This window comes from Rhineura floridana, chromosome 6 (genome assembly GCF_030035675.1).
Source record: "Rhineura floridana isolate rRhiFlo1 chromosome 6, rRhiFlo1.hap2, whole genome shotgun sequence".
NCBI classification, from domain to species: Eukaryota; Metazoa; Chordata; class Lepidosauria; order Squamata; family Rhineuridae; genus Rhineura; species Rhineura floridana.
In genome coordinates this window covers 157919873-157947427 of record NC_084485.1, presented here as the reverse complement: position 1 = coordinate 157947427, position 27555 = coordinate 157919873, and the positions used below count along the sequence as shown (strand labels likewise).

At 43.5% G+C, this 27555-nt stretch overlaps 1 protein-coding gene across 1 annotated transcript in view; it reads right to left on the bottom strand.

The window, feature by feature from the left end:
* CACNA1E (calcium voltage-gated channel subunit alpha1 E) overlaps positions 1-27555 on the bottom strand; it is a 683463-nt gene that overhangs the window by 238983 nt on the left and 416925 nt on the right. Inside the window, exon 9 of the mRNA XM_061634264.1 lies at positions 5133-5236. Within this exon, the coding sequence (XP_061490248.1) occupies positions 5133-5236 (104 nt within the window). The remainder of the gene's footprint in view (positions 1-5132; positions 5237-27555) is intronic.

Genomic DNA, 27555 nt, shown 5'->3' with positions numbered 1-27555 from the left:
ACAAACGACACGGCCAGAAACACCGTGGAACAGATCACCTCAGACTATGAGGCTCTGGGTAGGAAGGTCAAGGATTTTGGGGCGCAGGTGGTCTTATCCTCAATTCTTCCCGTGAAGGATAGAGGACTACAAAGGGAAAGGAAGATACTGCAGGTCAACGACTGGTTACGCAGATGGTGTCGACGGGAGAGGTTTGGATTCTGGAACCATGGTCTAAGCTTCTTGGAGGGGGGACTGTTGGCAAGAGATGGGCTGCACCTCACGAGGACTGGGAAGAATCTCTTTGGCAGAAGTATGGCAAAACTCATCAAGAGGGCTTTAAACTAAAGCCTCTAGGGGATGGAGATGATAGCTTAAAGACCGATCCAAAGACAGCGGGTTGTAAAAGCAAGGATTTGAAGGGTACAGGAGACACTGGGAGAGATAAAGGGATGCACAGCAAAGCTCACGGTATATTAACGGAGGAATCCAATCAGGACAAAAGAGACTTCTGCTGTCTATATACCAACGCGTGGAGCTTGGGAAACAAGCAAGGGGAGCTTGAAGTCTTAGTGCATCAAGGCAAATATGACTTCATAGGGATAACAGAGACTTGGTGGGATGACTCCCATGATTGGAATATAGCCATTCAAGGATATAAACTCTACAGAAAGAACAGAAGCAACAGAAAAGGAGGGGGAGTAGCGTTATTCGTCAAAGACAAATACACCTCTATGGAAATCCAAGAGAGCGAACAAAGTGGTCTGGTAGAGACCATTTGGGTAAAAATAAATGGAGAAACAAATAAAACCGACATGGTAGTAGGTGTCTACTACAGACCCCCTGGCCAAGAAGAGGTGGTAGATGAGGCCTTTCTCAAACAAATCTCTGAAATCTCAAGGAGGCAAGAAGTAGTAGTGATGGGGGACTTCAACTACCCGGATATCTGCTGGGAGACAAACTCTGCGAAGCACAAAGCCTCCAACAAATTCCTGATGGGCCTTGCTGATAATTTCCTCTTTCAAAAAGTAGAAGAAGGAACAAGGGGATCGGCAATCCTGGACCTGATCTTAACTAACAGGGACGAATTGGTCACGGGAATTAAAGCGGTCGGTACCTTGGGGGAAAGTGACCAAGTAATGCTGGAATTCGTGATTCTGGGGAAAGCCAAAGAAGAAGATAGTCAAATATGGACCTTGGATTTCAGGAAAGCCGATTTTAGCAAGCTCAGGGAAATGATGGGTAGGATCCCGTGGATAGATAGACTAAAGAAAAAAGGAGCCCAAGAAGCGTGGGAGTTCATGAAGAACGTATTACAAAAAGCGCAATCGCAAACAATTCCAAAGAGGAAGAAAAATGGAAGACAGCAGAAAAAGCCAATGTGGCTATACGGAAGACTGGTGGAGGAGGTAAAAGTAAAAAAGAGCATGTATAACGAATGGAAGGAAGGACGCATCACCAAGGAAGAGTACCGACGAGCGGGTCGGGCTTGCAGGAATAGCATAAGGAAAGCTAAAACCCAGAATGAGCTGAGGCTGGCGAGGGAAGCGAGGAACAAGAAAAAGGGGTTTTTCAGATATGTTCGAAGCAAGAGAAAGACCAAGGAAACGGTGGGACTGCTGCTCAGTGAGGATGGCAAAATGTTGACAGATAACAAGGAAAAGGCAGAACTGCTCAACGCCTATTTTGCCTCCGTTTTCTCCCCAAAAGGGAACAGTGTGCAACCTTCCATCGGTAGCAATCTCAGTAAGGGGTCGGGATTGCAGTTCAAGATTGATAAGGAGATAGTCAGGAAATACCTAGTTAACCTAAATGAGTTCAAATCTCCAGGGCCTGATGAACTGCATCCCAGAGTATTGAAGGAACTTGCTGATGTACTCTCGGAACCTCTTGCCATCATCTTTGAGAAATCCTGGAGAACGGGAGAGGTGCCGGAGGATTGGAGACAGGCAAACGTCGTCCCACTCTTTAAAAAGGGTAAAAAAGAAGATCCGGGGAATTGCAGGCCGGTCAGTCTGACTTCAATACCGGGAAAGATATTAGAACAGATAATAAAAGAGTCCATTAGCAACTATCTAGATGACAATGCTGTGATTAGTAGGAGCCAGCATGGGTTTGTCAAGAAAAAATCCTGTCAAACTAATCTCATCTCTTTTTTTGATCGGGTCACTAGCTTAGTAGATGGTGGAAATGCTGTAGATGTCATCTATCTAGATTTCAGCAAAGCGTTTGACAAAGTCCCCCACGACCTTTTGATTAGCAAACTCGTCAAATGCGGACTACATGGAAATACTGTCAGGTGGATTCACAACTGGTTGGAAAACCGTACTCAAAGAGTGGTCGTCGGTGGCTCTGCTTCGGACTGGAAGGAGGTTTCAAGTGGAGTGCCACAGGGTTCTGTCCTGGGGCCGATACTCTTCAACATTTTTATCAATGACTTAGATGATGGGGTGGAGGGAAGCTTTATGAAGTTTGCGGATGATACGAAACTGGGAGGGATAGCTAACACAATGGAAGACAGGAATAAAATCCAAAGGGACCTGGATAGACTAGGAAATTGGGCTGAAATTAATAAAATGAAATTCAATAAAGACAAATGCAAGATTCTGCATTTAGGCCACAAAAACAAAATGCATGGGTACAGGTTGGGAAATACCCAGCTTAGCAGTAGTGCGTGTGAGAAGGACCTTGGAATTGTAGTGGATCGCAAGTTGAACATGGCCCAGCAGTGTGATGCTGTGGCAAAAAAGGCAAATGTATTTTGGGATGCATAAACAGAGCTATAGTTTCCAGGTCGAGGGAAGTAATAGTCCCACTATATTCTGCATTAGTCAGGCCTCATCTGGAATACTGCGTTCAGTTCTGGGCGCCTCATTTTAAGAAAGATATAGACAAGTTAGAGCGGGTTCAGAAGAGGGCGACGAGGATGATAGCCGGTATGGAGAACAAGTCTTATGAGGAAAGGTTGAAGGAACTTGGCATGTTCAGTCTGGTGAAGAGAAGGCTGAGAGGTGACATGATTGCACTCTTTAAGTACCTGAAGGGCTGTCACATAGAGGAGGGTACAGATTTTTTCTCTGCTGCCTCAGAGGGTAGGACTAGGTCTAATGGTTTTAAGTTGCAGGAGCGTAGATTCAGATTGGACATTAGAAGGAACTTCTTGACAGTAAGGGCAGTTCGGCAATGGAACCGACTGCCTAGGGAGGTGGTGGGATCCCCTTCGCTGGATGTCTTCAAGCAGAGGCTGGACAGCTATCTGTGGGAGATGCCCTAGCTGTGGATTTCCTGCTGTGAGCAGGGGGTTGGACTCGATGGCCTACAAGGCCCCTTCCAACTCTATGATTCTATGATTCTAATGCAGTGGTTACTAGGAGCCAACACGGATTTATGAAGAACAAATCCTGCTAAACTAATCCTATCTCATTTTTTGATCGGGTAACGTCCCTTGTAGACTGTGGGAGTGCTGTGGACATAACATACCTCGACTTCAGCAAAGCTTTTGACAAAGTGTCCCATGATATTCTGATTAGCAAGCTAGCTAAATGTGGGCTGGATGGAACAACTATCAGGTGGATCCACAGTTGGCTCCAGAATCGTACTCAAAGAGTGCTTATCAATGGTTCCTTCTCAAACTGGGCGGAAGTAATGAGGGGGGTACCACAGGGCTTGGTCAACATTTTTATTAACTACTTGGATGAGGAGATACAGAGCATGCTTATCAAATTTGCAGATGATACAAAATTGGGGGGCATAGCTAATAACATGGAAGACAGAAACAAAATTCAAAGGGACCTTGATAGGCTGGAGCATTGGGCTGAAAACAACAGAATGCAATTCAACAGAGATAAATGCAAAGTTCTACACTTAGAAAAAAGAAACCAAATGGGGGATACTTGGCTCAGCAATACGACATGTGAGAAGGATCTTGGAATTGTCGTTGATCACAAGCTTGGGAGACAACAAGCTGAATATGAGCCAACAGTGTGATGTGGCTGGAAAAAAAGGCAAATGCTATATTAGGCTGCATTAACAGAAGGATAGTTTCCAAATCACGTGAAGTATTAGTTCCCCTCTATTCAGCACTGGTTAAGCCTTATCTTGAGTACTGTGTCCAGTTCTGATCTCCGCACTTCAAGAAGGATGCAGACAAACTGGAATAGGTTCAGAGGAGGGCAACAAGGATGATCAGGGGACTGGAAACAAAGCCCTATGAGGAGAGACTGAAAGAACTGGGCATGTTTAGCCTGGAGAAGAGAAGACTGAGGGGAGATATGATAGCACTCTTCAAGTACATAAAAGGTTGTCACACAGAGGAGGGCCGGGATCTATTCTAGATCGTCCCAGAGTGCAGGACACAGAATAATGGGCTCAGGAAGCCAGATTTCGACTGAACATCAGGAAAAACATCCTAACTGTTAGAGCCATACGACAATGGAATCAATTACCTAGAGAGGTAGTGGGCTCTCCGACACTGGAGGCATTCAAGAGGCAGCTGGACAGCCATCTGTCGGAAATGCTTTGATTTGGATTCCTGCATTGCGCAGGGGGTTGGACTTGATGGCCTTATAGGCCCCTTCCAACTCTACTATTATATGATTCTATGAACTGAAAAGGCAGGACAATTCTATTGTTTCATATGTTGTCTGGGCCTCTGGAACTGAAGAACCTGAGTTATGGTACTTCAGGGATCAGTACCTGACACCCAGCAATTCAGACAACCTATTCAGAACAAGTCTCTTATGGCACCTTTTAAGAGTTTTATTAAAACTCAAGCTCTTGTTGACTACAGCCCACTTTGTCAGATACATGTGAACTCTATCTAATCCATGAAAGCTTTTTCCATAGTAAATATTGTACAGTACAGTGTACTGAATTCTATGTTCTACTGAATTCAGTAAAGCTTGCTCCCACACAGGAGGCAATAGCGTGTTAGCAGCCTTACTCTTTAAATTGTCACAAGACTCTTTGCTTTTTTCTGCAAAGCTATTATCAACCTGTTTACTGGCTTTCCTACTTACACTATGACAAGTAACCAGATTCAGGAATTAACCATCAAGCATAGAGCAAGGATTGAGATAAATAATTCCTATCAAATAAGAAGAGTAAACATATTTGTTTGAAATCTTGCTTAATCAAAGACAAAGAAGACTTACCCAGAAAGCACTCCAAGAACAAGGTTGAGTACAAAGAAAGATCCAATAATGATGAGGGGAATAAAATACAGCCAGTTCCAGGTGGCTCCTAAGGCATCATTGGTCTGAAAAGGAAACACAAAATCAAAAGTAAGCAGAGAGTTGCAATTCTTCCAGCCTTGTTGTAGCAACTGTGGTAATTATATGCTTACACACAAGAACCAAGGTGAAAGGCATTTTCACAAAACGGCTGAGATTTGGGAGTCCCTGCCTTATAGAGTTGGGTTTTTTAGTTCAAGATGCAGATACTTGAGCAATTAAAATGTAAATACCTAAGCTAGACATCCAAGTTGTCACATCTGAAGCTATCAAGAGCATGTGCTAACATAAAAGATAGGGTTTGAATTCTCATCATGCAGAATGTTTGACTTTTGAGACATAGACTGCAATGTCCATTTTTTCCAGTCTGCTTTTTTTCTTTTCTTTTTTTCAAGGTCACATACAGCATAATGTTTTCATTGCTAATTGTGTCTTGCTTTTTATGCCCACAAAATCACACATTATTTCATTCTAGTTGAAATTTAGAGGATCAGAATAGGAGATGAAAGAGTTCAGTTGCCCAGGAAAGGACAACTCACTGAGCAAGAGACTGATAGCTTAAAAGGTTTCTGGCAAGACTACTCAAAACTGTAATATGATTATTCATTGCCTTTTAATAAGGCCCTAACCCCTCTCCACTTCCATGCTCCTTCCCAGACACCATTTATCCTCTTAGCTGAGCGCCTGTCCATGCTGTTGGCCGGCACAGTGACGCAGCAGAACGTGACTGTCTGGGGGATGCAGCATCAATCTTCTTGGAATGAACGAGTCTTCTTCTTTTGTATTCCTTAATGCTAATTAAACCCTCATCTTTGACTGAGTCATCAGTACAGTATTTCCAAATGGTCCACTGCAGGAGCTGAATTCATGCCTCTTAAAAGAAGCAATCTCCAAAGACTAGTATAGCAAGAGTTATTATTTTAAAAGTAGTTTGGACCTTTGGACTGTGGCAGTATTTGTGGCCAACAACCTGCTATTTCGTCTTATTCCAATAGCCCAAATTTGCACCTTTCCTTGTATATGGCTTGCATTTCTTACTATTGTGAGGCAACCCAAATGCGGACCTCAGCTTTTCCCATCAGTTAAAAGCAAAGCTGGAAATAGCACAAACTGACCTTACATACAAAAGGAAAGAAAGACATGGTATGAACACTTGGAGAACAGATAAATGTGAATGAAGTAGGGAACTAATCTACTCTCTAACCTATCCTATATCTAGGCTGGCCAAAACCTAAGAGCTTTTAGGATCAAATTCAAATCTCCACTCTGTCATGAAACTCACCTGAGTGGCCTTGATTTTCTGGTTTCCCAGGAGGCCTATATGGGGGCAGAAGACTCCAGCTGGTTGCAGCAGACATTGGTATTGAGAGGTGAGTCAGACTACCTGGTCCTAAACCCTGTTGCTATCCACATTCTCTTGCTCCCTCGCCATCTGGCAGTAGGATTCTTCTGCGACTTTCTTTTCTCTCTCTGGTGTTGCACGAATTCCACAGTGCTAAAGGTTGGTGCAGAACCAGGCGGGTGGATAAAGACCTCCCCAGTTTACTGGAACACCCATCAGAACCACAGCTGCTACAGCCACCTTGAGGCTTATGACCACATACTTGAAAGAACTGATATGCAGGTTAAAAGGTGATTGGTGGCATTTATTCATTACATTTGCATCCTGTCCTCCTTCTGGGGAGCCAGATGTGGCCTGTGATGTTAATCAGTCCTTGGGCTAATCTACATCAGAGGCCTCTTCTGGCTCCCCAGAAGGAGGACAGGATGCAAATGTAATGAATAAATGCCACCAATCACCCTTCAACCTGCATATCAGTTCTTTCAAGCACTTTCTCACTCTGTCACTTGCGTTATCTCTGGCTTTTCTTGTTGCAGTCTTGTTGTGAAAGTGACACACAAATGGGGAGGGGGGGTAGAATCATCATGACAGACGGTGGAAACAGCTAGGAGGCGGCTGCACACCTGCACTGGGGAAGCAGTTTGAATTGCCAGCAATTCAAGGCCTGATGCACTAGCAACAGTTTTCTCCGATGATGATCCTGCCTAACTGGAGGTGGCGCCTCCTCCTCCTTAAGTAAATAGTCACACATGGCAATTATCACATTATTTCTCAGAAGGGAGTGTGGAGGGAAGAAAAGAAGTATGGTGGAGGGGAAAGGGTTAGAATGCAAAACCTGCTTCTGCATGTGCTTCCCCCAGGACCTGGACCTCTGGTAGCTCAGCACAAGGCTGCTTCTCTTTATATTGCTGTAAAACAGAGGAGTACAGGGGCAAAAGCAGTGTCAGGTCCAGGTTGGACTATTGATAGCTGTGCCCAAATCTAGGTCTGAACTCCAACTGAAACTCTCTGAGATCAGTTACTGATAGCATAGAGGTTGAAGTTACTGTTCTTTGACCATGCAAAGACAGGCTCCTTGAATTTCTGTCAGGGGCTCAGCAATCTGCAGGCTTCATACTGCCTCTGTGAAACCTGAGCACACATAATCCCAAACACTGTGTGATTGATGCTACCCTTATAATTCTTTAGAAAACCTTTATGCTACCTTTTGTTTTTAAGGTGTTTTAAAGTGCTTTTAGTGCTTTGGTTGGCTACCCTGGGTTCCTTCTGGGAGTAAGGGCAAGATATAAATTTAATAAATAAATAAATAAAATTGGATTATTACCACCTTGAAATCTGTCTCCTGTGCACATATAAATAGGGCAGGCCCAAAGGCTTGTCTAGTTTCATTGGTGACTGTTTGTGACACATGCCTCCCTTTCCCTGTCATGAATTCAACTGCTGAACTTGAAGAATTGCCTTCCCTGGGATTTAATGGCATTACACAATTCCCTAACCCTTCTCCTCTACTTCATACTCATGTTCAAAATCTATACTTCAATACTGACAATAGAACAAACTGTTTTACCAGTTTTTTGTGGGGCATTTGCTTCAGATTACTGCCTAGTTAAACCAAACTGGAAATGCTTGCCTCACAATTAATTGACATTTGTTTATTTATTATTTGATTTATCTCCCGCCCTTCCTCCCAGCAGGAGCCCCAGGCAGCAAACAAAAGCACTAAAAAACTTTAAAACATCATAAAAACAAACTTTAAAATACAGTAAAACAACACAACTTTAAAAACATTTTTTAAAAAGCTTTGAAGGCTTCTTTAAAAAAAAGGTTAAAAACATTGTTTTTTAAAAAAGGTTTAAAAACATATTAGAAAGCAATTTCAACACAGAAGCAGACTGGCCCTTATATATGACCCTTGCTGTTTAAAATCAGTGGTCACATTTGGGAAGCAAGGCAAAGTAACTATTCTGTTTCCCTCTAAATGCTAAATTAGTCACTCTGCAGCCTAATAGAATCTAATTTCACATTCCTGGAAACCTGAGGAGACTCAGGACACCTCCAGACTATCACAATTTTGCAGAAGGGCACAAATTGGAACTGTACGTTTTGGCATTTAAAGTACAAAAGTGTATTTTTTAAATGGACTTTTTGCAGTTTGGAAAGTGATGGGGAAATGCATTGAAAAACGTGGGATTAATGAATGACTAATAGGAAGACGTGTAAAAGCCCACAAGCAAATCCGGGTGAATGCTCACTGTTGTATAGCTACCACATAAACAAATCAGAACAGATATAAACTAACCTCTGAATAAGCTTGTGCAAGCAAATTAGGATAAAGGCTGAGTAAATAGGTTGTCTGGAGGGCTCCTTACTTTAAAGTAGCCTCATCAAGAACTATACTGCAGGTCTTATCCAGTCAACTTACCACAATGTTGACCTGAATAACCTTCAGTTTGTATGGACCAATACACATCCACTTTGGGCTCATCTACATGGGAGCATTTCTTCATAGCAAATACACTACTTTTACCTTCATTATTGATTTGCACCATTCACAGTTCCTACTCAATGTTAGCTGCCAATCAGTTTTTCCCATTCACACAAGTAGGTATTTCTCTGGGAAGGATTAGTCTTGCTGTTTCCTTGTGGCCCTGCCCTCTAATTATACATTTCCACTCCCTCTGGTTGCTAGGTGACTGAATATACTCAGTCTGTTCTACCAGCTGCAGTAGGTTCCTTTTTTAAAAAGAAAACAGAAGTGCAAATATCTGTGTTCTCCCTACCTATGGTTGGTTAGATACAGCTTAAATACAAATCTCTGTTTGAGCAGTGTTATGCTTTTGTGCACAATTTAGGGGGAAAAGAAAATAAGGGCACCATTTGCAGCAACATAAAAAAGGCCAGCAGAATGGAGAAAGCAACCGGAAGTTGCTTGTCAGCTCATAGGAAACAAAATGAAAGAAGGGAGGAGGAGATAGTGGGTGTGGAAAAGGGAACGATTGACACACCCACCTAAAAGCATCGGAGCAAAGCACCTGCAACCACTAGGGAAACAGAGCGGACACTTTTTTTCTCCACTTTTCGGTTGGATTTACAGAGGGAAAAACTGCATGATAGCGTCTCTTTGCCGGTAACGTCATGTGAACCATGCAAATTTAAAGGAGATGTGAGTAGCACCAAACACACAGTAAACCACTTTGTAGATGAGCCCTCTGTGAACAGCCACCCTTGCTTTTTAGAAAGATCTGGACACTTTGCTCCTAGCAAATAGTCTTGCCAGGATGGCTTGCATTAGGGATAGCTGACTGGATATTTCTCTGCCCTGGTGTCCTGCACCAATCCCTGTTCCAGGTTGGAAGTGCAATGCAGGGCTGTGGAGTCGGAGTCAATTTTGGGTGGAGTCGGTAGAAATGTACTGACTCCGACACCGACTCCAACTCCTTCATAAATGGCAAATGTATATTAACTAGTAATAACAAATTCACTGTAGTAAAATGGTAGCACAAGGCATTTCATCACCACCACGTGAATCCAGAGCTTGGAAAAGTTACTTTTTTGAACAACTCCCATCAGCCCCAAGGATTGGGCTCGTGGGAGTTGTAGTTGTTATTACTAGTTAATATACATTTGCCATTTATGAAGGAGTCGGAGTTGGAGTCGGACAGTAGAAAAATAGAGGAGTTGGAGTGGAAGGTCTGGCGTACCGACTCCACAGCCCTGGTGCAATGTGCTGTTTTTTACCTTGCCAGTGTTCCTTCCATTGGAAAATTAAAGGTATAACCCACACAAGATGCATACTACCAGGCCTCTGCATTGTTGCAGAGACTTCCAGGCAACCACTGGGATACTCAATGAGAAGAGAACTTTTGGCATTGCCAATGCTGCTCTCCCAAGTGATTTTGCTTGGGAAGCAGCAGCACTGCTTAGGCCAAAAGCAGAAGTGTATCTGCACCACTTTCAATCTGGCAGGCAGAGGGTTGCCCCAGAAGCCTCTGCAATGACCTAGAGGGCTCTGAGGCATCCTCTCATTCCTCATTAAGAGGAGTACCTGTAAGAATCTTCAGCCAACTAGACATGCTCTCTGTGGCCAGCAGCAAAATGGTGCAATAATGTCATGGCAAAGGAGACTCCAATTCCTTAACAGCTTGGCCAATCCCCCGAGTCTGAATGTCACAGCAATAAACTCCTTGCTGCTTTGAGTACAGATTGATATTTTGGAATTGTATCGTTCAGTCCATTTCAAAAACCACAGAATACAGGGACAGTTCAGATGACTACTTACCCCTATGCACAATTCTATTTGAACTATTTTTTTAAAAAAAGTGTCATGAGCCCAAGGTGCTGTTGAAATCAGGCTTGGGTTGGCAGGTGGAGGGCAAAGATGAGTAGAGAGTAGAGGAGGATTAGATGGGGGAAGCTGAGACACCGGAACAGAGTTGGTGGAGGGCTCCCCTCTGCCCTTCCCAATTCTGACACTTCTGGATGGAGAGGCATCCCTGGCTCTTCCCTTCCCTTCAGTGTAGTAAGAAGCATAACTGGGGTCTCGGGAGGGCACTGACCCACCACTTGTTGCGGATGAATAGGACTGGGGAGGGGAGGTGGCTTCAGCGTTGTCCCCCAGGACTGGGTGACGCATCCAACAAGGACCCACCTAACTCAACATAGTGTGTGCCTGTAAGCTCAATATTCCCACAGGGTAGGCTGTGTGTAGGCTTGTGAGTAGGTTTGCCATGCCTTGACTTTAAAAGGTTGGTGGGTGGACATGGTACTTTGTTGAGACAATTCTGTAGCTCCTCTGCAGTTTTGGAACTTCTTGCTTTGTTTCTGAACTCTTGAACTTTGCTTCCTGCTCCAAGTCTGGCTGGTCCTGCTAATAAAAGGTTTGGGGATGCCATAATTCTGTGCCTGCTGCTGAGTCTGTACTGTTCCTTTGCTTCAATAAAGATTTCCTCCTTATTTCAATGGAAAATCCTCTGTCATTGTGTCTTGGGAAGGAGCCAGGACAAGAGTTGCCCTGGCTACAACAGTGGTTGCGCCAAAACTTAATGAACTGCACCTGTTAGTCACTGCAGCACGGATTGAGTCAGCCCATACGTCACTGTGCTAGAAGAGTTTCATTACCCTGTTCTCAATTTCTGTATGCCCACAACTGTGTTGGGATCCTTCTCACATTATGATTTAAACATGCTGGAACAATCTCACAAATCTTGCACATGAGTGAAAACATACTTGTTATGTTTGCTGTTATTGATTTTTGATTGCTTTATTGTTACTGTATTATATTGTTCATTTTATTGTATTTTGTTGTTCACCGCCCAGAGAGCTATGGCTAGTCGGGCGGTATATACGTTTAATAAATAATAATAATAATACTGTTGGAATGATACATGTAGTTGCATTTCAGATTCAAGGATCTAATTTTTTTCAATCTAGTTTTTTCTTATTGCATGTATATCATTTCCCTGTTAATGACTTGGTGAGCTCTGATATCTCAAAATGCCAATTGCTGAAACATGGGAGATGTGTGTATATGGGGGCAGGGAGAGAGAGAAACATGGAGGGGACAGAATAACTTCAGGCTACCAAACAATTATATGACAGGAGCAATCAATGACCTTGAGCAACTTCAGTGCCAAGAGATGGTCAAGCCTAGCATATCCAAGTCTTGTTTTCAAATAATCAGTCCCCCACTGAACTAAGTTTTGTAGTCACAGTAGTGATGTAGGACCCACAAAGATCTCGACCATCTAAGAAGGTTCACTAGACTCCCCAAGGGCAATGGTTCTTTCATACAGCTGAGCCCTCAGTGAAATTTGCACCCAATAAATTCCAGCTAGATTGCATTTCAGAGTTACAGTTTCTACTGATGCAGTCCACCTAACTAGGTCAGGAATATTGATTGATTTATTATTAAATTTATATTCTGCTTTTCCTCCCAGAGGGAGCCCAAGGCAGCAAACAACATGCGATAAAACACTAAAAACATCTTTAAAAACATGTAAGACACCTATGGCCCTTCAGGTCTTGCTGGACTACAGCTGCCCAATCACAAAACAAGGACAACACCACTGGAAAAAAAGAAAAGAAAGAAAAACACTCCAGGCGCTTGAAGGAAAATTTAGTTTTGGAACAAATCCTTCAGGGCGCTTTTTAGCAGCAATTCTTATCCAGTTCATGGGTCACTGAAGTGACTCCTGTACGACCAATGGTCAGGGAAGATGGGAGATGATGTCCCTCAACAACTGGAGGGCAATAGGATTGCCATTGCTTAACTATAAAAAGGAAAGAGTCTTGCTGGATCAGATCAACAGTCCATTTAATGCAGCATTCTCTTTCGAGCGGAAGCCATCCAGGTGCCTCTGAGAAGCTCACATGTGGAGCTGTTTTGTTTGTTTTGTTTGTTTCATGCAACTTCAGAGATCGCCTGCCTCTCAGGCATGAAATTTCCATATAACCTTAATAGCTATTACAGGCTGATAGACCAATCTTCCATGAATTTGTCTAATCCCCTTTCTTTCTTTCAAAAAAATCTTAATAGATTTAAGACAGAGATAGCAGAAATGTCCATAAATCCCAACATAACTCAAATTGCCATGATAATAATCGTACATTGTACATTTAAGACATTTGTTGAACTTGCTTTAGTACCAGAAGATGCTCAATCCAAGAAAAGAAAGGGAGGGGAGACTTTCAAATGTTCCACAAACTCAAATATTTTGTTCTGCCTGTATCTTTGTGGGTTATACACATAATCACGATATAAAGTGTCTTGTTTGGTTTGCCCCCTTGTCATGAACTGCTGCCAGTTCACACCAGGACCCAATTCCCAAACCCGGGGCAATTGATCCAGGCCAGGCACAACCCGTGCCTCCTTTACCAGGGCTGAGTAAACCAACAACAACTCCACAAAGTAGGTAGACTGCCACCACCCCTTAAAACTGGTCACCCACTCTGGGCCAAGGAGAAACTCATAGTGCCAGAAATAGACATGCTAAGGATTCCAACAGACAAGAGCCAAAGATGCATTCCTTGTCTTGGAGCCTTAGGCAAAATATCCAGATATACGGTAGTCCATGGCTAATTGGCCAAGGTGCTGGACTCAGAGCAATGAACACATACTGGTAAATAAGAGATGGCTTTATTAAATAGAATGTAAGTATACAAACAGATGGCAGTAAAATAGCTCCTTAAAACAAACACCCCTGAGAGCTAGGAAAATACAGAGATTTACAGTCACAGATAAAAATAACAAAACTGTCTAGCCTAGTCTATACTTACAACAGAGGTAAACAGCAAAATAACTTCATGGTTCACATGTCCCCAAAGATGTATAGCCTGGATAGCAGATGGAATATGGAACCCCAACCTCAGTAGCACCAACAACACTAGGGAACCTTGGGGAACAAAGACCTAAAGTCTGGGTCCTATTCTTATGGGAAAATGCCCAGCAACAGCCAGGAATTAATTAGCCAATCAGGGAGCTTCCTTATGATGAAATCTTCTGGAGCTTTTGTGCCTAACGGTCATGCACTCAACAACCTTCCCAGGCCGGTTGGCCTTGAAGTATCAGTCTCATAAGTAGGCGTTCTTACTTGTAGCTTAATTAACTCACTTCAGCTGTGAGAACTGCAATCTCATGGCCTCTCAGAGGCCCCATTTCAGGCAAGATCCCCCCCCAATTCCTTGCCTTAGTTTTTTAACCATTCAAACCAGGCATTCTTGACACCCCTAACCAGTTGGACCTTTTCAGACATTGTGAGAAACCAGAGTTTATCATACCATGTCTCTGTCATTGCCCCTTCCAGGGTTTTCTAGAAATTGTGATTATGAGTCTTGCTGATGTCAGCATGAAGCCAATCAGTTCCTTACTCTAACATTTTTTTCAATCCATCCCAGATATTTAGTAAAGCCAAAGTGGGAATAGGCAAAACAGCTTGTTTAATTATAGTGTTCATTTCTGAGAACACATTTCTCCAGATGTTTGCTACGCAAGCACATTCCCAACACATGTGGTAATATGTTCCCTGACATGATCTGCAACTGCAGCAAATTGGAAACCAGGTTTTTACTGATGTTAAGATAACTTCACTAGAGTATAATGACAGTGATAAACAGTTTTTAACATAGTTTCCTTTATTTGGCCAGATATCGATATTAATTGCTTACTACTCCAAGCTTTGTTCCATTCTGAGTCATTGATCTCCTTCTGGAGGTCTTGATCCCAATTTTTTTATCTAAATTCTGCAAGTCTCCTGTATTTTTCCCAATAGCATTCTATAAAATCAGTAAATCAGTCCCTTCCAGTCCACTTACTGCATCAGTGCCAATGTCTGAATATTGTAAACACCCCAGTGGTCTGCTCTGTTACTTGTTTCCTTGAAATAAAGAAATTAACTTGTTTGACACAGAGCCAAAATGTTTTCAACGATTTAGTTTTTCAAGCAATACATATTCCCCCACTGTATGACCTTGTAATTGCAGTGTCTTCCCATCCCTCATAACAACTAATCCTTTTTTAAGAAGTCTTCTAAACTGGTGCCATAACCACATCTTACGGTCTCGTCAGCGTAAGATGGGAAAACTGTGGCCCTCCAGATGTTGATAGACTACAACTCACATAATCTGTGACCACTGATCATGCTGGCTGGGGCTGATGGGAGTTGGTGTCCAACAGCATCTGGAGGGCCACAGGTTTCCCATCTCTGCTTTAGACCTTTTTTTATAGAAACATGAGACAACAGCAGTTCGCATGTTCCTTGACTGAGGCCTTGTTGCAAGGAAAAGAATGAAGCAACAGGATTGAAATTTCCAAGTCATATCACTCCTGTTTCCTAGTGAAGAGCATTATCTCAAGGCTATAGGGTTTCATTGTGTTTTGAAAGTTTCTTACAGAACTCCACTTTATGTATTACCTTGGAATTACGGGTAACATCTGCGATCAGAGCAATTCCTGGATATCTACTCAAAGTAGTAACTTTACACTTTCTTTCATTCCCTCTCTCCACTGCTTCAGAGAATGCGTTTGATGGGCTGTATATAATCAGGAACTCAGTAAATTTATGTTTACAGTTGTAACGTTGAAATACCTCTCCCCAAATTCTTCTGAAAAGTCATCTGAAAATTGCAGCTTATTTTTTATGAATAGTTATCTGGCATGTAGCAGTCTATATTTGACAAATGCAGTAGCACTTAGTATTTGCCAGTAGCTCGTACGTAGTAATATTTATTTATTTATTTATTTATTTTATTCAGCTTATATCCCGCCCGACTAGCAAACAGCTCTCTGGGCGGCAAACATAGAAACATATACAATAATAAAATTACAAGATCAATATAACAAATATAAAAGTACATAATCTAAAATACCAATTACAACATTTACATAAATAACTTAGATTAAAATGCCTCAGAGAAGAGAAAGGTTTTAACCTGGCGCCGAAAAGATAATAGTGTCGGCGCCGGGCGTACCTCCTCGGGGAGACTATTCCACAATTCGGGGGCCACCACTGAGAAGGCCCTAGATCTTGTTACTACCCTCTGGGCCTCCCTATGGGTCGGGACCTGGAGGAGGGCCTTCGTAGTAGACCGTAGTGTACGAGCCGGTTCATAACGGGAGAGGCGTTCCTGCAGGTATCGTGGTCCCACGCCGTATAAGGCTTTATAGGTTAATACCAACACTTTGAATCTGGCCCGGTAGCATATTGGAAGCCAGTGCAGGCGAGCCAGAACAGGTGTTATATGCTCAGACCGCTTAGTTCTTGTTAGCAGTCTGGCCGCCGTATTTTGCACTAGCTGTAGCTTCTGAACCGTCTTCAGAGGTAGCCCTACGTAGAGCACGTTGCAGTAGTCCAAACGTGAGGTTACCAGAGCATGAACCACTGATGTAAGGTCCTCCTTACTCAGATAGGGACGTAGCTGGGCTACCAACCGAAGTTGGTAAAACGCATTCCGTGCCACCGAGGCTACATGGGCCTCGAGTGATAGGGAAGAGTCTAAAACGACTCCCAAACTACGAACCTGATCCTTTAGGGGGAGTGTAACCCCATCCAGGACAGGGTATGTATCCACCATCTGACCAGAGAAACCATCCACCAGCAGCATCTCAGTCTTATCCGGATTGAGTCTCAGTTTGTTAGTTCTCATCCAGTCCATTGTCGTGTCCAGACAACGGTTCAGCACATCGACCGCCTCACCTGAAGAAGATGAAAAGGAGAAGTAGAGCTGCGTGTCATCAGCGTACTGATGACAACGCACTCCAAAACTCCGGATGACTGCACCCAACGGCTTCATATAGATATTAAAGAGCATGGGAGACAAGACTGAACCCTGCGGGACCCCATATTGGAGAACCCACGGGGTCGAGCAATGTTCCCCAAGTATTATCTTCTGGAGACGGCCCGCCAAGTAGGAGCGGAACCACTGCCAAGCAGTGCCTCCAACACCCAACTCCGCAAGTCTCTCCAGAAGGATACCATGGTCGATGGTATCAAAAGCCGCTGAGAGATCAAGGAGAATCAACAGAGTTACACTCCCTCTGTCTCTCTCCCGATATAGGTCATCACACAGGGCGACCAAGGCCGTCTCAGTGCCAAAACCAGGTCTGAAACCAGACTGAAATGGATCTAGATAATCGGTTTCATCCAATAGCGCCTGGAGCTGGTCAGCAACCACTCGTTCCAAGACCTTGCCCAAGAATGGAACATTTGCCACTGGTCTATAGTTGTTAAAGTCCTCTGGGTCCAAGGAAGGTTTTTTCAGGAGTGGTCTCACCGCCGCTTCTTTCAGACAGCCAGGGACCACTCCCTCTCGTAAAGAGGCATTTATCACTTCCTTGGCCCAGCCAGCTGTTCCATCCTTGCTAGTTTTTATAAGCCAAGAGGGGCAAGGATCAAGTACCGAAGTGGTTGCATGTACCTGTCCAAGCACCTTGTCCACGTCCTCGAACTGAACCGACTGAAACTCATCCAACAAAACATGACTAGACTGTGTTCCAGACACCTCATTAGGACTAACTGTCATAAAATGGGAATCTAGGTCCCGACGAATGCATAAGATCTTATGCTGGAAGTGCTTAGCAAACTCATTACAGCGGGCTACCGATGTATCTACCATGTCCTGTGGGCCAGGGTGGAGTAGCCCTCGGACAACTCTAAAAAGCTCCGCTGGGCGGGAGAGAGATGACTTAATAGTGGCGGCGAAATGTTGTTTCTTTGCCGCCCTCACCGCACCTACATACCGCTTGGTAGAAGCACAAACCAGCGCATAATTGCATTCGTCGGGAGTTCGTCTCCAACTCCACTCAAGCCGTCTCCTATCTTGCTTCATCGCTCTTAGCTCCGGAGTATACCAAGGAGCTGTATGAGCTCTACAAAGGAGAGGGCGCACAGGAGCAATCGTGTCCACTGCCCGGGTCATCTCTGCATTCCACAGATTAGCCAGGGCTTCGACAGGAGCGCCAGTCCTATCAGCCGGAAAATCCCCCAGAGCCCTTTGAAAAGCATCAGGATTCATTAGTCTCCAGGGGCGGACCATTTTAATTATTTAATAATAATTTAACTTCTGATAGTATCTGACAAGTGACACGTAGCTGAAGTCAATAATTGACCATTTTTGATAAATGGCTTGGAACAGAATTTAGAAAATGTTACATTAACTTCATTCATTCATTTAGCCAAATACACTAGGAAAAATTAATTTCAATTTTGACTTTTAAAAAAAGACATCAAAATCTAAAACTTACCCTATTTCAAAATTTGGCAAAATTTCATTTCAACTATGACTCTGAGCTGTGGCTTCTAACAAAAGCCTGAGCACTTACACATGACAAATATTTGATCAAAGGAACATTTATTTATTTATTCTCCAGTATTGCCCTTGCCAGAGCATATTATTCAAACTCTGTAAGATTTGTACTGTTATCACTAGGTTCTCAGAAGATCCTGGAAAAAGAAGCCTTGGGCACCATAAGGGAAATCATGGGCCAATCAGGAAAAATTAGTTTAGTCGTTGCTTCTTAAGGAGTTCTTAGCCATCCAACTGGATGCTGCTCAGCAGCTGATCTTATGTAATTTTTATGTAATTATCACTTAATACTAATAATTACCAGCAAATAATTTTTTAATCCACAGAATCAAACAAACTGTAATGACTTACATAAAGATTATGACCCTTCTTCCATACTTGAGGAAAATGGCAACAAGGTGAAAAGAAGCTACCCGAAAATGCCCAGAGCCTTTGAGGATACGGTGGCCAAACAATCCTGCCTTCCTTTTGCCTCGTGAAGAACACTGCTAATTGTATCAGGGATGGAGGACCTTAGGCCTCCACGCCAAAGAAGGAGCCTTAGGCCTCCAGGCCTTTTTCATTGCCATCTATTATTGTTATTGTTTAACAACAACAACAGCAACAATGTAATAATAACATCTTACCCACCCTGCATCACGAGGTCCCTTGGTATTTAAAACAAATTACAGTCAAGAGAATAGGGTGGGTCCTAAAATATTTATCTCAGGTGTAAAAGGACAGGGTAAACAGGTGCATCTTTAGCATCACAAACTACATAATGAAGCTGCCCACTGTGGGGAGGGAATTCTTATCTCAGTGGGGTTTAAAACGTAATATTGTCCAGAGCTTGGAAAAGTTACTTTTTTGAACTACAACTCCCATCAGTCCAATCCAGTGGCCATGCTGGCTGGGGCTGATGGGAGTTGTAGTTCAAAAAAGTAACTTTTCCAAGCTCTGATATTGTCCCTAGCTGCTTTGACTCTCCTGCTACCTACTCATAAAAGATGCTTCCAATTTATGAGCACACAGAAGAAAATCAGAAAGACGTATATTTCAAATGAAAAATAATCACATGCAACGCTGATTGTTTCACAGTGCTTGATATCTCTTATCCAGGACATATTCCAAACTATGCCTCCAGTCTCAGGAACCAGCATCCAGGGTGAGATTTTAAAGACTGTATGCATTTAAAGGCACTGATACTGTACTTCAAAGCTCTCACTACTCAGACTGATCCTGCTGAAAGCTGTTGGGCAACAACCACCATCACCACCGAGCTGCCTGCTGACATCTAGGAATACAACATGAACTTTGTCCAGGTTGTGTCCAGGACAAGTGCCCTGTTGCCACACTCTTGGTATACTATTGGGTTTAAGCGCCTCTTCCCAAATATATCTCTACACTGTTCAGAACCCCTCTTTCATTACTTGGTCACCTTTAATTCATTTTCTTGTATTTCATGTTGTACTTCATTGCAGGTATCAGTTTCTGGTACCCATCTACTCTACAGAGGGTTTCAGTGAATACATCCTCTTTCAACATTGCTTAATAAGGTAATTGGTTGCTTTCCCCCACTGAACAAAAGCTATCCAGCTCAGAGGAGGCTGGATTGCTGCTTGAGGTTTCAAAATAGCTTTGAGTTCAGCTTAGTTTTGATAGGAAAGTTAAGACATGACTTTCACTCAAACCCATAATTTTGTGAAAAGTATGACATCCTCTGGAATCAGATGAGTTCTTACCTCCAGGCATTTCTCCACTTTGTACAGCACCTATTGCTATGTAATTAGCCTAGAATTTGAAGGTAGTAAATTAGGCGTTTTCTGGTGCTGCTGCAATGAGACTATATTGCACCAACTAAATTTAAAGAAAAGTGTCAAAAGATTTGTCTGTTCTTTTAAACAGTCCTATTCATATTCATTCTTTCCAAGAAAAGTGAAGGCACATTTGTTTAAGACTAGGGTCACCAACATGGTGCCTACAAGCACACATGTATGCTTACCAAACCCTTCTTCAGTTCTGTAGCATCCCCTCTCCATTCCCACATTGCAATTAAGCTCCCTCCCCAGCAGTGACCCATCCACTCACCACCACCCCTGCAATTTGGCTTGAAAGAAGCTTTCTATTGGAGCCAATGGGAGGCTTCAAGTCTACTTTTAAGTCTAACTGCACATGGGAAACAGCAATTCTGGGACATAACAGATGAAGAGGGAAGGATCGACCCTTTTCTCCTCAGTTGCAATTCCAGCATTTTTCCTACCCCACTATCAGGTTTGAGAAAAACCTTCTGTTGGTTACAATAGAGGGCTCTTCCCAAGCAGAGCTTGGAAGATTACTTTTAAAAATTAATAAATTACAGTTACATGGCCCAAAAAAGTAGTAATTACCGTTACAATTACAATTGCTCTGAAAGTAACTGATTACTACTTTTTCTCCAAAGTAATCGCTACAATTACATTTCAGTTACTTTAAAAAAAACCACCTACAAGGTGCTGGCTGCTGCACATCTAAGTAGCCTAAAACAACATTATAAATAAACACACACATACAGAGGTAGTAGAATAATTATTTTTATTCATAAGATAGCAATGGTGGTCTCTCCGCTGGTAAGGGAGGTGGGGAGGGAGACTGAGGCCACTACTCAGATCTTTGCATGCCAAACCAAGTGCAACACACACACACACACACTCAGCCAGCCAGCATAATCTCTCTCACTTAACCACCTCCCAGACCCTGCCCTGCCACCAACTAAGGGACACTCACTCAAGCAAACATTTTCCCCTGAGATACAAAAAAGTTAAAATACTGCAAATGTAGCACAGTAGCCAGAGAGGGTGGTGGAGGCCACTTTGTGTGCCAGGTGCAAACACAATATTCACACACACACGTGTTGTGATCTTTCACCTCCACAGTTATCTCCATTCTGCTGCTGCCTCCTTCTCCTCCTTTATCCATGTTCCTGCCCTCTGGCTCCTTTTTCTCTCCACTCCATTCTTCACCACCACTATCAGTTTTTTTAAATAACTGTTTTCTCCACTCCACCCGTCTCACTCTCTGCCTCCTCCCTCGTCGCCTCCTGCCCATCCACAGAGCATGAGGAAAGAGCAACACTGCAGAGAAGCCCTGTTTGAAGCCCTCCACAAGCTAGAGGGAGCCCCAGCTGACGAAGCGTCAAGGCCCCAGCTGACAAAGCATCAAGGCAAGTTAAGCAGCAGAGCTAAAAGAGGGTAAGTAGCTCCCATTTATTCCGTTAATTAATTGAATTAAAACAGCTCAGAGCAATAAGTAATAAGGGCAGCCTAAGGTCACCCTGAGCTAGGAGCCAAATCCTGAAAGAACCTATGTTTTAGGAGACAGATCCTAGGAGAAGGAAGCCTATAGAAGCCTAATTTCCAACACCACCCTAGCAGGAAAGCTTCAGGGGACACTGTAAACAAGGCTAAATTCCAGTCGGAGAGAAGGGGAGAAAGGAAACTCCACCAACACATACAGGGAGAGAGTCAGCTCAGTCCTTGCTAAAAAGGGCAGCTTTAGCCTTCCTTAAACACAACCACAAGCTCTGTTTCCCTAGGTTAAAGAAAGGTCAGGCTGTTCTAGGTGGGAAAACAACAAACAAAAAAGACTTGCCTGGAAGTCGCAGCCCCTTGCTTAGATTAAAAGCAGCCAAAAGCTTAAACAGCCCCGCCCCTTGCTCAGGAAGGAAGCCTGAGATAATCCTAAAGAGTTAAGCCCCAGCTGATAGTTGAGCCATCAGCCTCAATTAACACATCATTGGCTGGCAGCAGTAGCGTCAAGGCCCCAGCTGACAAAGCGTCAAGGCGAGTTAAGCAGCAGAGCGAGTTTGGCAGCAGGGCGAGGAGACCAGGGCCCCCCACTCTGCCCGTCTGTTCCCTGACCTCAACTAAACCACAGTTTCCAACCCACTGACATAATAAACCTTAAACAAAACTATGCAGGTAAGAAGCCAGCAGGGGTGTGGGGGCTTTCTAGTGTTTTGCACCGCCTGCAGCATGTACGACTATCTGCCTGTTGGACAGAAGCCGTGGGTGTGCTCTCGGTGCAATGAGCTCCTGGCTCTCCGGGAATGACTTCATTTCCTTGAGGCCAAGGTGGCGGACCTGGAAAAGCTGAGAAAGGCAGAGAGGTGTGTGGAGGAGGCCTTCAGGGACATTATAGTTGTGTGCCACTCCAATGATGATAGCTCTAAAGCTATCACGGAGAACGATGGTCTCGGGGAAGGAGAGCATCCAGCTGAGGAAGAGGGAAACGATCCCTTAGAAGGGACCCATTCCTTGGGGGATGAGCAGCTATCCTCTCGTGCCGAGGATATATCTGCAGGGGGTGGAGGGATCCTTGTAGTGGGTGATTCGATCATTAGGAACATAGACAGTGGGGTGTGTGATGGGCGTGTAGACTGCAAGGTGTTTTGCCTGCCTGGTGCGAAGGTTGCGGATATCGCCCGTCGTTTAGATAGTTTGGTAGACAGTGCTGGGGAGGAGTCAGTGGTCATGGTGCACGTTGGCACCAACGACATGGGGAAATGCAGCCGTGAGGTCCTGGAAGCAAAATTTAGGTTGCTAGGTAGGATGCTGAAAGCCAGGACCTCCAAGGTGGCTTTCTCTGAAATGCTACCAGTTCCACGCACAGGACCAGCCAGACAGGCACAGCTTAGCAGTCTCAATGTGTGGATGAGACGATGGTGTCGGGTGGAAGGGTTTGGATTTGTTAGGCACTGGGGAACATTTTGGGACAAGCCGGGCCTGTACAAAAGGGATGGGCTCCACTTGAATCAGAATGGAACCAGACTGCTGGCACTTAAAATTAAAAAGGTGGCAGAGCAGCTTTTAAACTGACTGAGGGGGGAAACCCGACAGGAGCTGAGGAAGGTCCGGTTTGGAATAAACCTCCCTCCTGGGAAAAAGACCAAAGAAATGATGAAATTTTAAAAGGGGTAGGCCTAGAAGTAGGCATTGTCAGAGCAGGGGCACAGGATATAAATTCAGAAGGGCAAAATTACCACAGGTCAAAACACAAGTGCCAAAGACACTTGAAGAGAGACACTGCTTACAAGTGCCTGTATGCCAATGCTAGGAGCCTCTGAACCAAGATGGGAGAACTGGAGTGCTTGGTCTTAAAGGAGAGCATTGATATAGTGAGCATAACGGAGACTTGGTGAAATGGAGAAAACCAGTGGGATACGGTTATCCCTGGATATAAACTATATCGGAAGGACAGGGAAGGAAGTATTGGTGGCGGAGTTCCTCTATACGTGAAAAAAGGCATTGAATCCAGCAAGCTGGAAACCCCAAAAGAGGCGGACTCCTCCACAGAATCGTTGTGGGTGGTGATACCATGCACCAGGAGGGATTTAATTCTGGGAATGATCTATCGTCCCCCTGATCAAAATGCTCAGGGAGACCTTGAGATGAGATATGAAATTGAGGAAGCATCCAAACTAGGAAAGGTGGTAGTAATGGGTGACTTCAACTACCCAGACATAGACTGGCCGCATATGTGTTCCAGTCATGACAAAGAAGCAAAATTACTAGATATTCTAAATGACTATTCCCTAGACCAGTTGGTCATGGAACTGACCAGAGGGACGGCAACCCTGGACTTAATCCTCAGTGGGGATCGGGGCCTGGTGCGAGATGTAAGTGTTGTTGAACCGATTGGGAGCAGTGACCATAGTGCTATTAAATTAAACATACATGTAAATGGCCAATTGCCAAGAAAATCCAACACGGTCACTTTTGACTTCAAGAGAGGAAACTTCACAAAAATGAGGGGATTGGTAAAAAGAAAGCTGAAAAACAAGGTCCAGAGGGTCACATCACTCGAAAATGCTTGGAAGTTGTTTAAAAACACTATATTAGAAGCTCAACTGGAGTGCATACTGCAGATCAGAAAAGGTACCACCAGGGCCAAGAAGATGCCAGCATGGTTAACAAGCAAAGTCAAGGAAGCTCTTAGAGGCAAAAAGTCTTCCTTCAGAAAATGGAAGTCTTGTCCGAATGAAGAAAATAAAAAAGAACACAAACTCTGGCAAAAGAAATGCAAGAAGACAATAAGGGATGCTAAAAAAGAATTTGAGGAGCACATTGCTAAGAGCATAAAAACCAACAACAAAAAATTCTATAAATACATTCAAAGCAGGAGACCATCTAGGGACGCGATTGGACCCTTGGATGATAAGGGAGTCAAAGGTGTACTAAAGAATAAGGAGATTGCAGAGAAGCTAAATGAATTCTTTGCATCTGTCTTCACAGTGGAAGATATAGGGCAGATCCCTGAACCTGAACTAACATTTGCAGGAAGGGATTCTGAGGAACTAAGACAAATAGTGGTAACGAGAGAGGAAGTTCTAGGCTTAATGGACAATATAAAAACTGACAAATCACCAGGCCCAGATAGCATCCACCCGAGAGTTCTCAAAGAACTCAAATGTGAAATTGCTGATCTCCTAACTAAAATATGTAACTTGTCCCTCGGATCCTCCTCTGTGCCTGAGGACTGGAAAGTGGCAAATGTAACACCAATCTTCAAAAAGGGATCCACAGGGGATCCCGGAAATTACAGGCCAGTTAGCTTAACTTCTGTCCCTGGGAAACTGGTAGAAAGTATTATTAAAGCTAGATTAACTAAGCACATAGAAGAACAAGCCTTACTGAAGCAGAGCCAGCATGGCTTCTGCAAGGGAAAGTCCTGTCTCAGTAACCTATTAGAATTCTTTGAGAGTGTCAACAAGCATATAGATAGAGGTGATCCAGTGGACATAGTGTACTTAGACTTTCAAAAAGCATTTGACAAGGTACCTCACCAAAGGCTTCTGAGGAAGCTTAGCAGTCATGGAATAAGAGGAGAGGTCCTCTTGTGGATAAGGGATTGGTTAAGAAGCAGAAAGCAGAGAGTAGGAATAAATGGACAGTTCTTCCAATGGAGGGCTGGAGAAAGTGGAGTCCCTCAAGGATCGGTATTGGGACCTGTACTTTTCAACTTGCTCATTAATGACCTAGAATTAGGAGTGAGCAGTGAAGTGGCCAAGTTTGCTGACGACACTAAATTGTTCAGGGTTGTTAAAACAAAAAGGGATTGCGAAGAGCTCCAAAAAGACCTCTCCAAACTGAGTGAATGGGCGGAAAAATGGCAAATGCAATTCAATATAAACAAGTGTAAAATTATGCATATTTGAACAAATATTCTGACTTTCACATATACGCTCATGGGGTCTGAACTGGCGGTGACCGACCAGGAGAGAGACCTCGGGGTTGTAGTGGACAGCACGATGAAAATGTCAACCAAGTGTGCGGCAGCTGTGAAAAAGGCAAATTCCATGCTAGCGATAATTAGGAAAGGTATTGAAAATAAAACAGCCAATATCATAATGCCGTTGTATAAATCTATGCTGCGGCCGCATTTGGAATACTGTGTACAGTTCTGGTCGCCTCATCTCAAAAAGGATATTATAGAGTTGGAAAAGGTTCAGAAGAGGGCAACCAGAATGATCAAGGGGATGGAGCAACTCCCTTACGAGGAAAGGTTGCAGCATTTGGGGCTTTTTAATTTAGAGAAAAGGCGGGTCAGAGGAGACATGATAGAAGTGTATAAAATTATGCATGGCATTGAGAAAGTGGATAGAGAAAAGTTCTTCTCCCTCTCTCATAATACAAGAACTCGGGGACATTCAAAGAAGCTGAATGTTGGAAGATTCAGGACAGACAAAAGGAAGTACTTCTTTACTCAGCGCATAGTTAAACTATGGAATTTGCTCCCACAAGATGCAGTAATGGCCACCAGCTTGGATGGCTTTAAAAGAAGATTAGACAAATTCATGGAGGACGGGGCTATCAATGGCTACTAGCCGTGATGGCTGTGCTCTGCCACCCTAGTCAGAGGCAGCATGCTTCTGAAAACCAGTTGCCGGAAGCCTCAGGAGGGGAGAGTGTCCTTGCACTCGGGTCCTGCTTGCAGGCTTCCCCCAGGCACCTGGTTGGCCACTGTGAGAACAGGATGCTGGACTAGATGGGCCACTGGCCTGATCCAGCAGGCTCTTCTTATGTTCTTATGAAGCACATTATTTTTACCCACAAATCAGAGGAGCAGAAGACTTCCCCTGCTCCCCCCCAAGTAATGCCCAAAAGTAATTCTGGAAACATTACAATTACTCCACAAAAGTAGTAAAATTACTCCTAGTTCTATTACAATCAAAATGTAAAGGAATTACCCACTCGTTACTCAAAAAAGTAATGAATTACAAGTAATTCGTTACTTATAGCTAGTTACTTCCAAGCTCTGTTCCCAAGCCAGCCTTCTATTGGTTCCAGTAGAAAGTTTTTTCAAGTCTAATTGTTGTAGGAGTTACAGTGTGAACTTCCTGGTAATTGCAGCCGAGTTAACCATTACTCCCCAGGTGCACTCTCCAGGAAGATCACTTGCCCCCATTAAAAATCTGAAACACTTTTTTCAAGCTTAATTGCTGGGATAGGTGAAAGGGTGTGTGCTGTGCATGCATATGTATGTGGTTGCGATGAGTGTATATGTGTGTGCATGGTTACAATGAGTATGTGTGATGCCCACAACAGTTTCTACGGTCTCTAAATATTCCCATGGACTCACCTGTTTTAAGAGAAGAAAAGCGAGATGATGTGCACACACCCTCCTCACGTGCACACCAAAAGCTACACGGCTTATCCAATCTATAAATTAGGTATGGCCAATTTCTTGCTTATAATTTATTGAGCTGCCCCAATCACTGGAGTAAATGGAGTATCCCAGCATGTATAGAAACTCCATGTGTGTACCAGAATATACAATGGGCTCTGGATCTAGATACATGATTTTTAAAATATTTTATTTTTATTTTTGCTGCCGCCACCAGATTCCTGGCTAATGAGGCATTTGGAAATATAATACAAATTCAGCACTTGCTAGATCAGCTTGAGTATGTTTTTTTTAAAATTAACTTCAAAGAGATTTCTCAACTGACTGGCAGATCAACCCAAGTGCCTCTCCAAGTGTGGCCAATGGAAATGCTTTGCTGTAGGTGACTAGTGTCCTCACAGCCTTTTTCCTTAAAGCTTTATTGCACCACTTAAAAGGACTTAAAAGAAAGCACTTAAAAGAAAAACAGAAGGGAGTAGAAAAAGAGGAAGGCCAAACAAAAAGAAGCCACAGACCTGAACTTACAAGATCTGAATAGGGTGGTTCATGACAGATGCTCTTGGA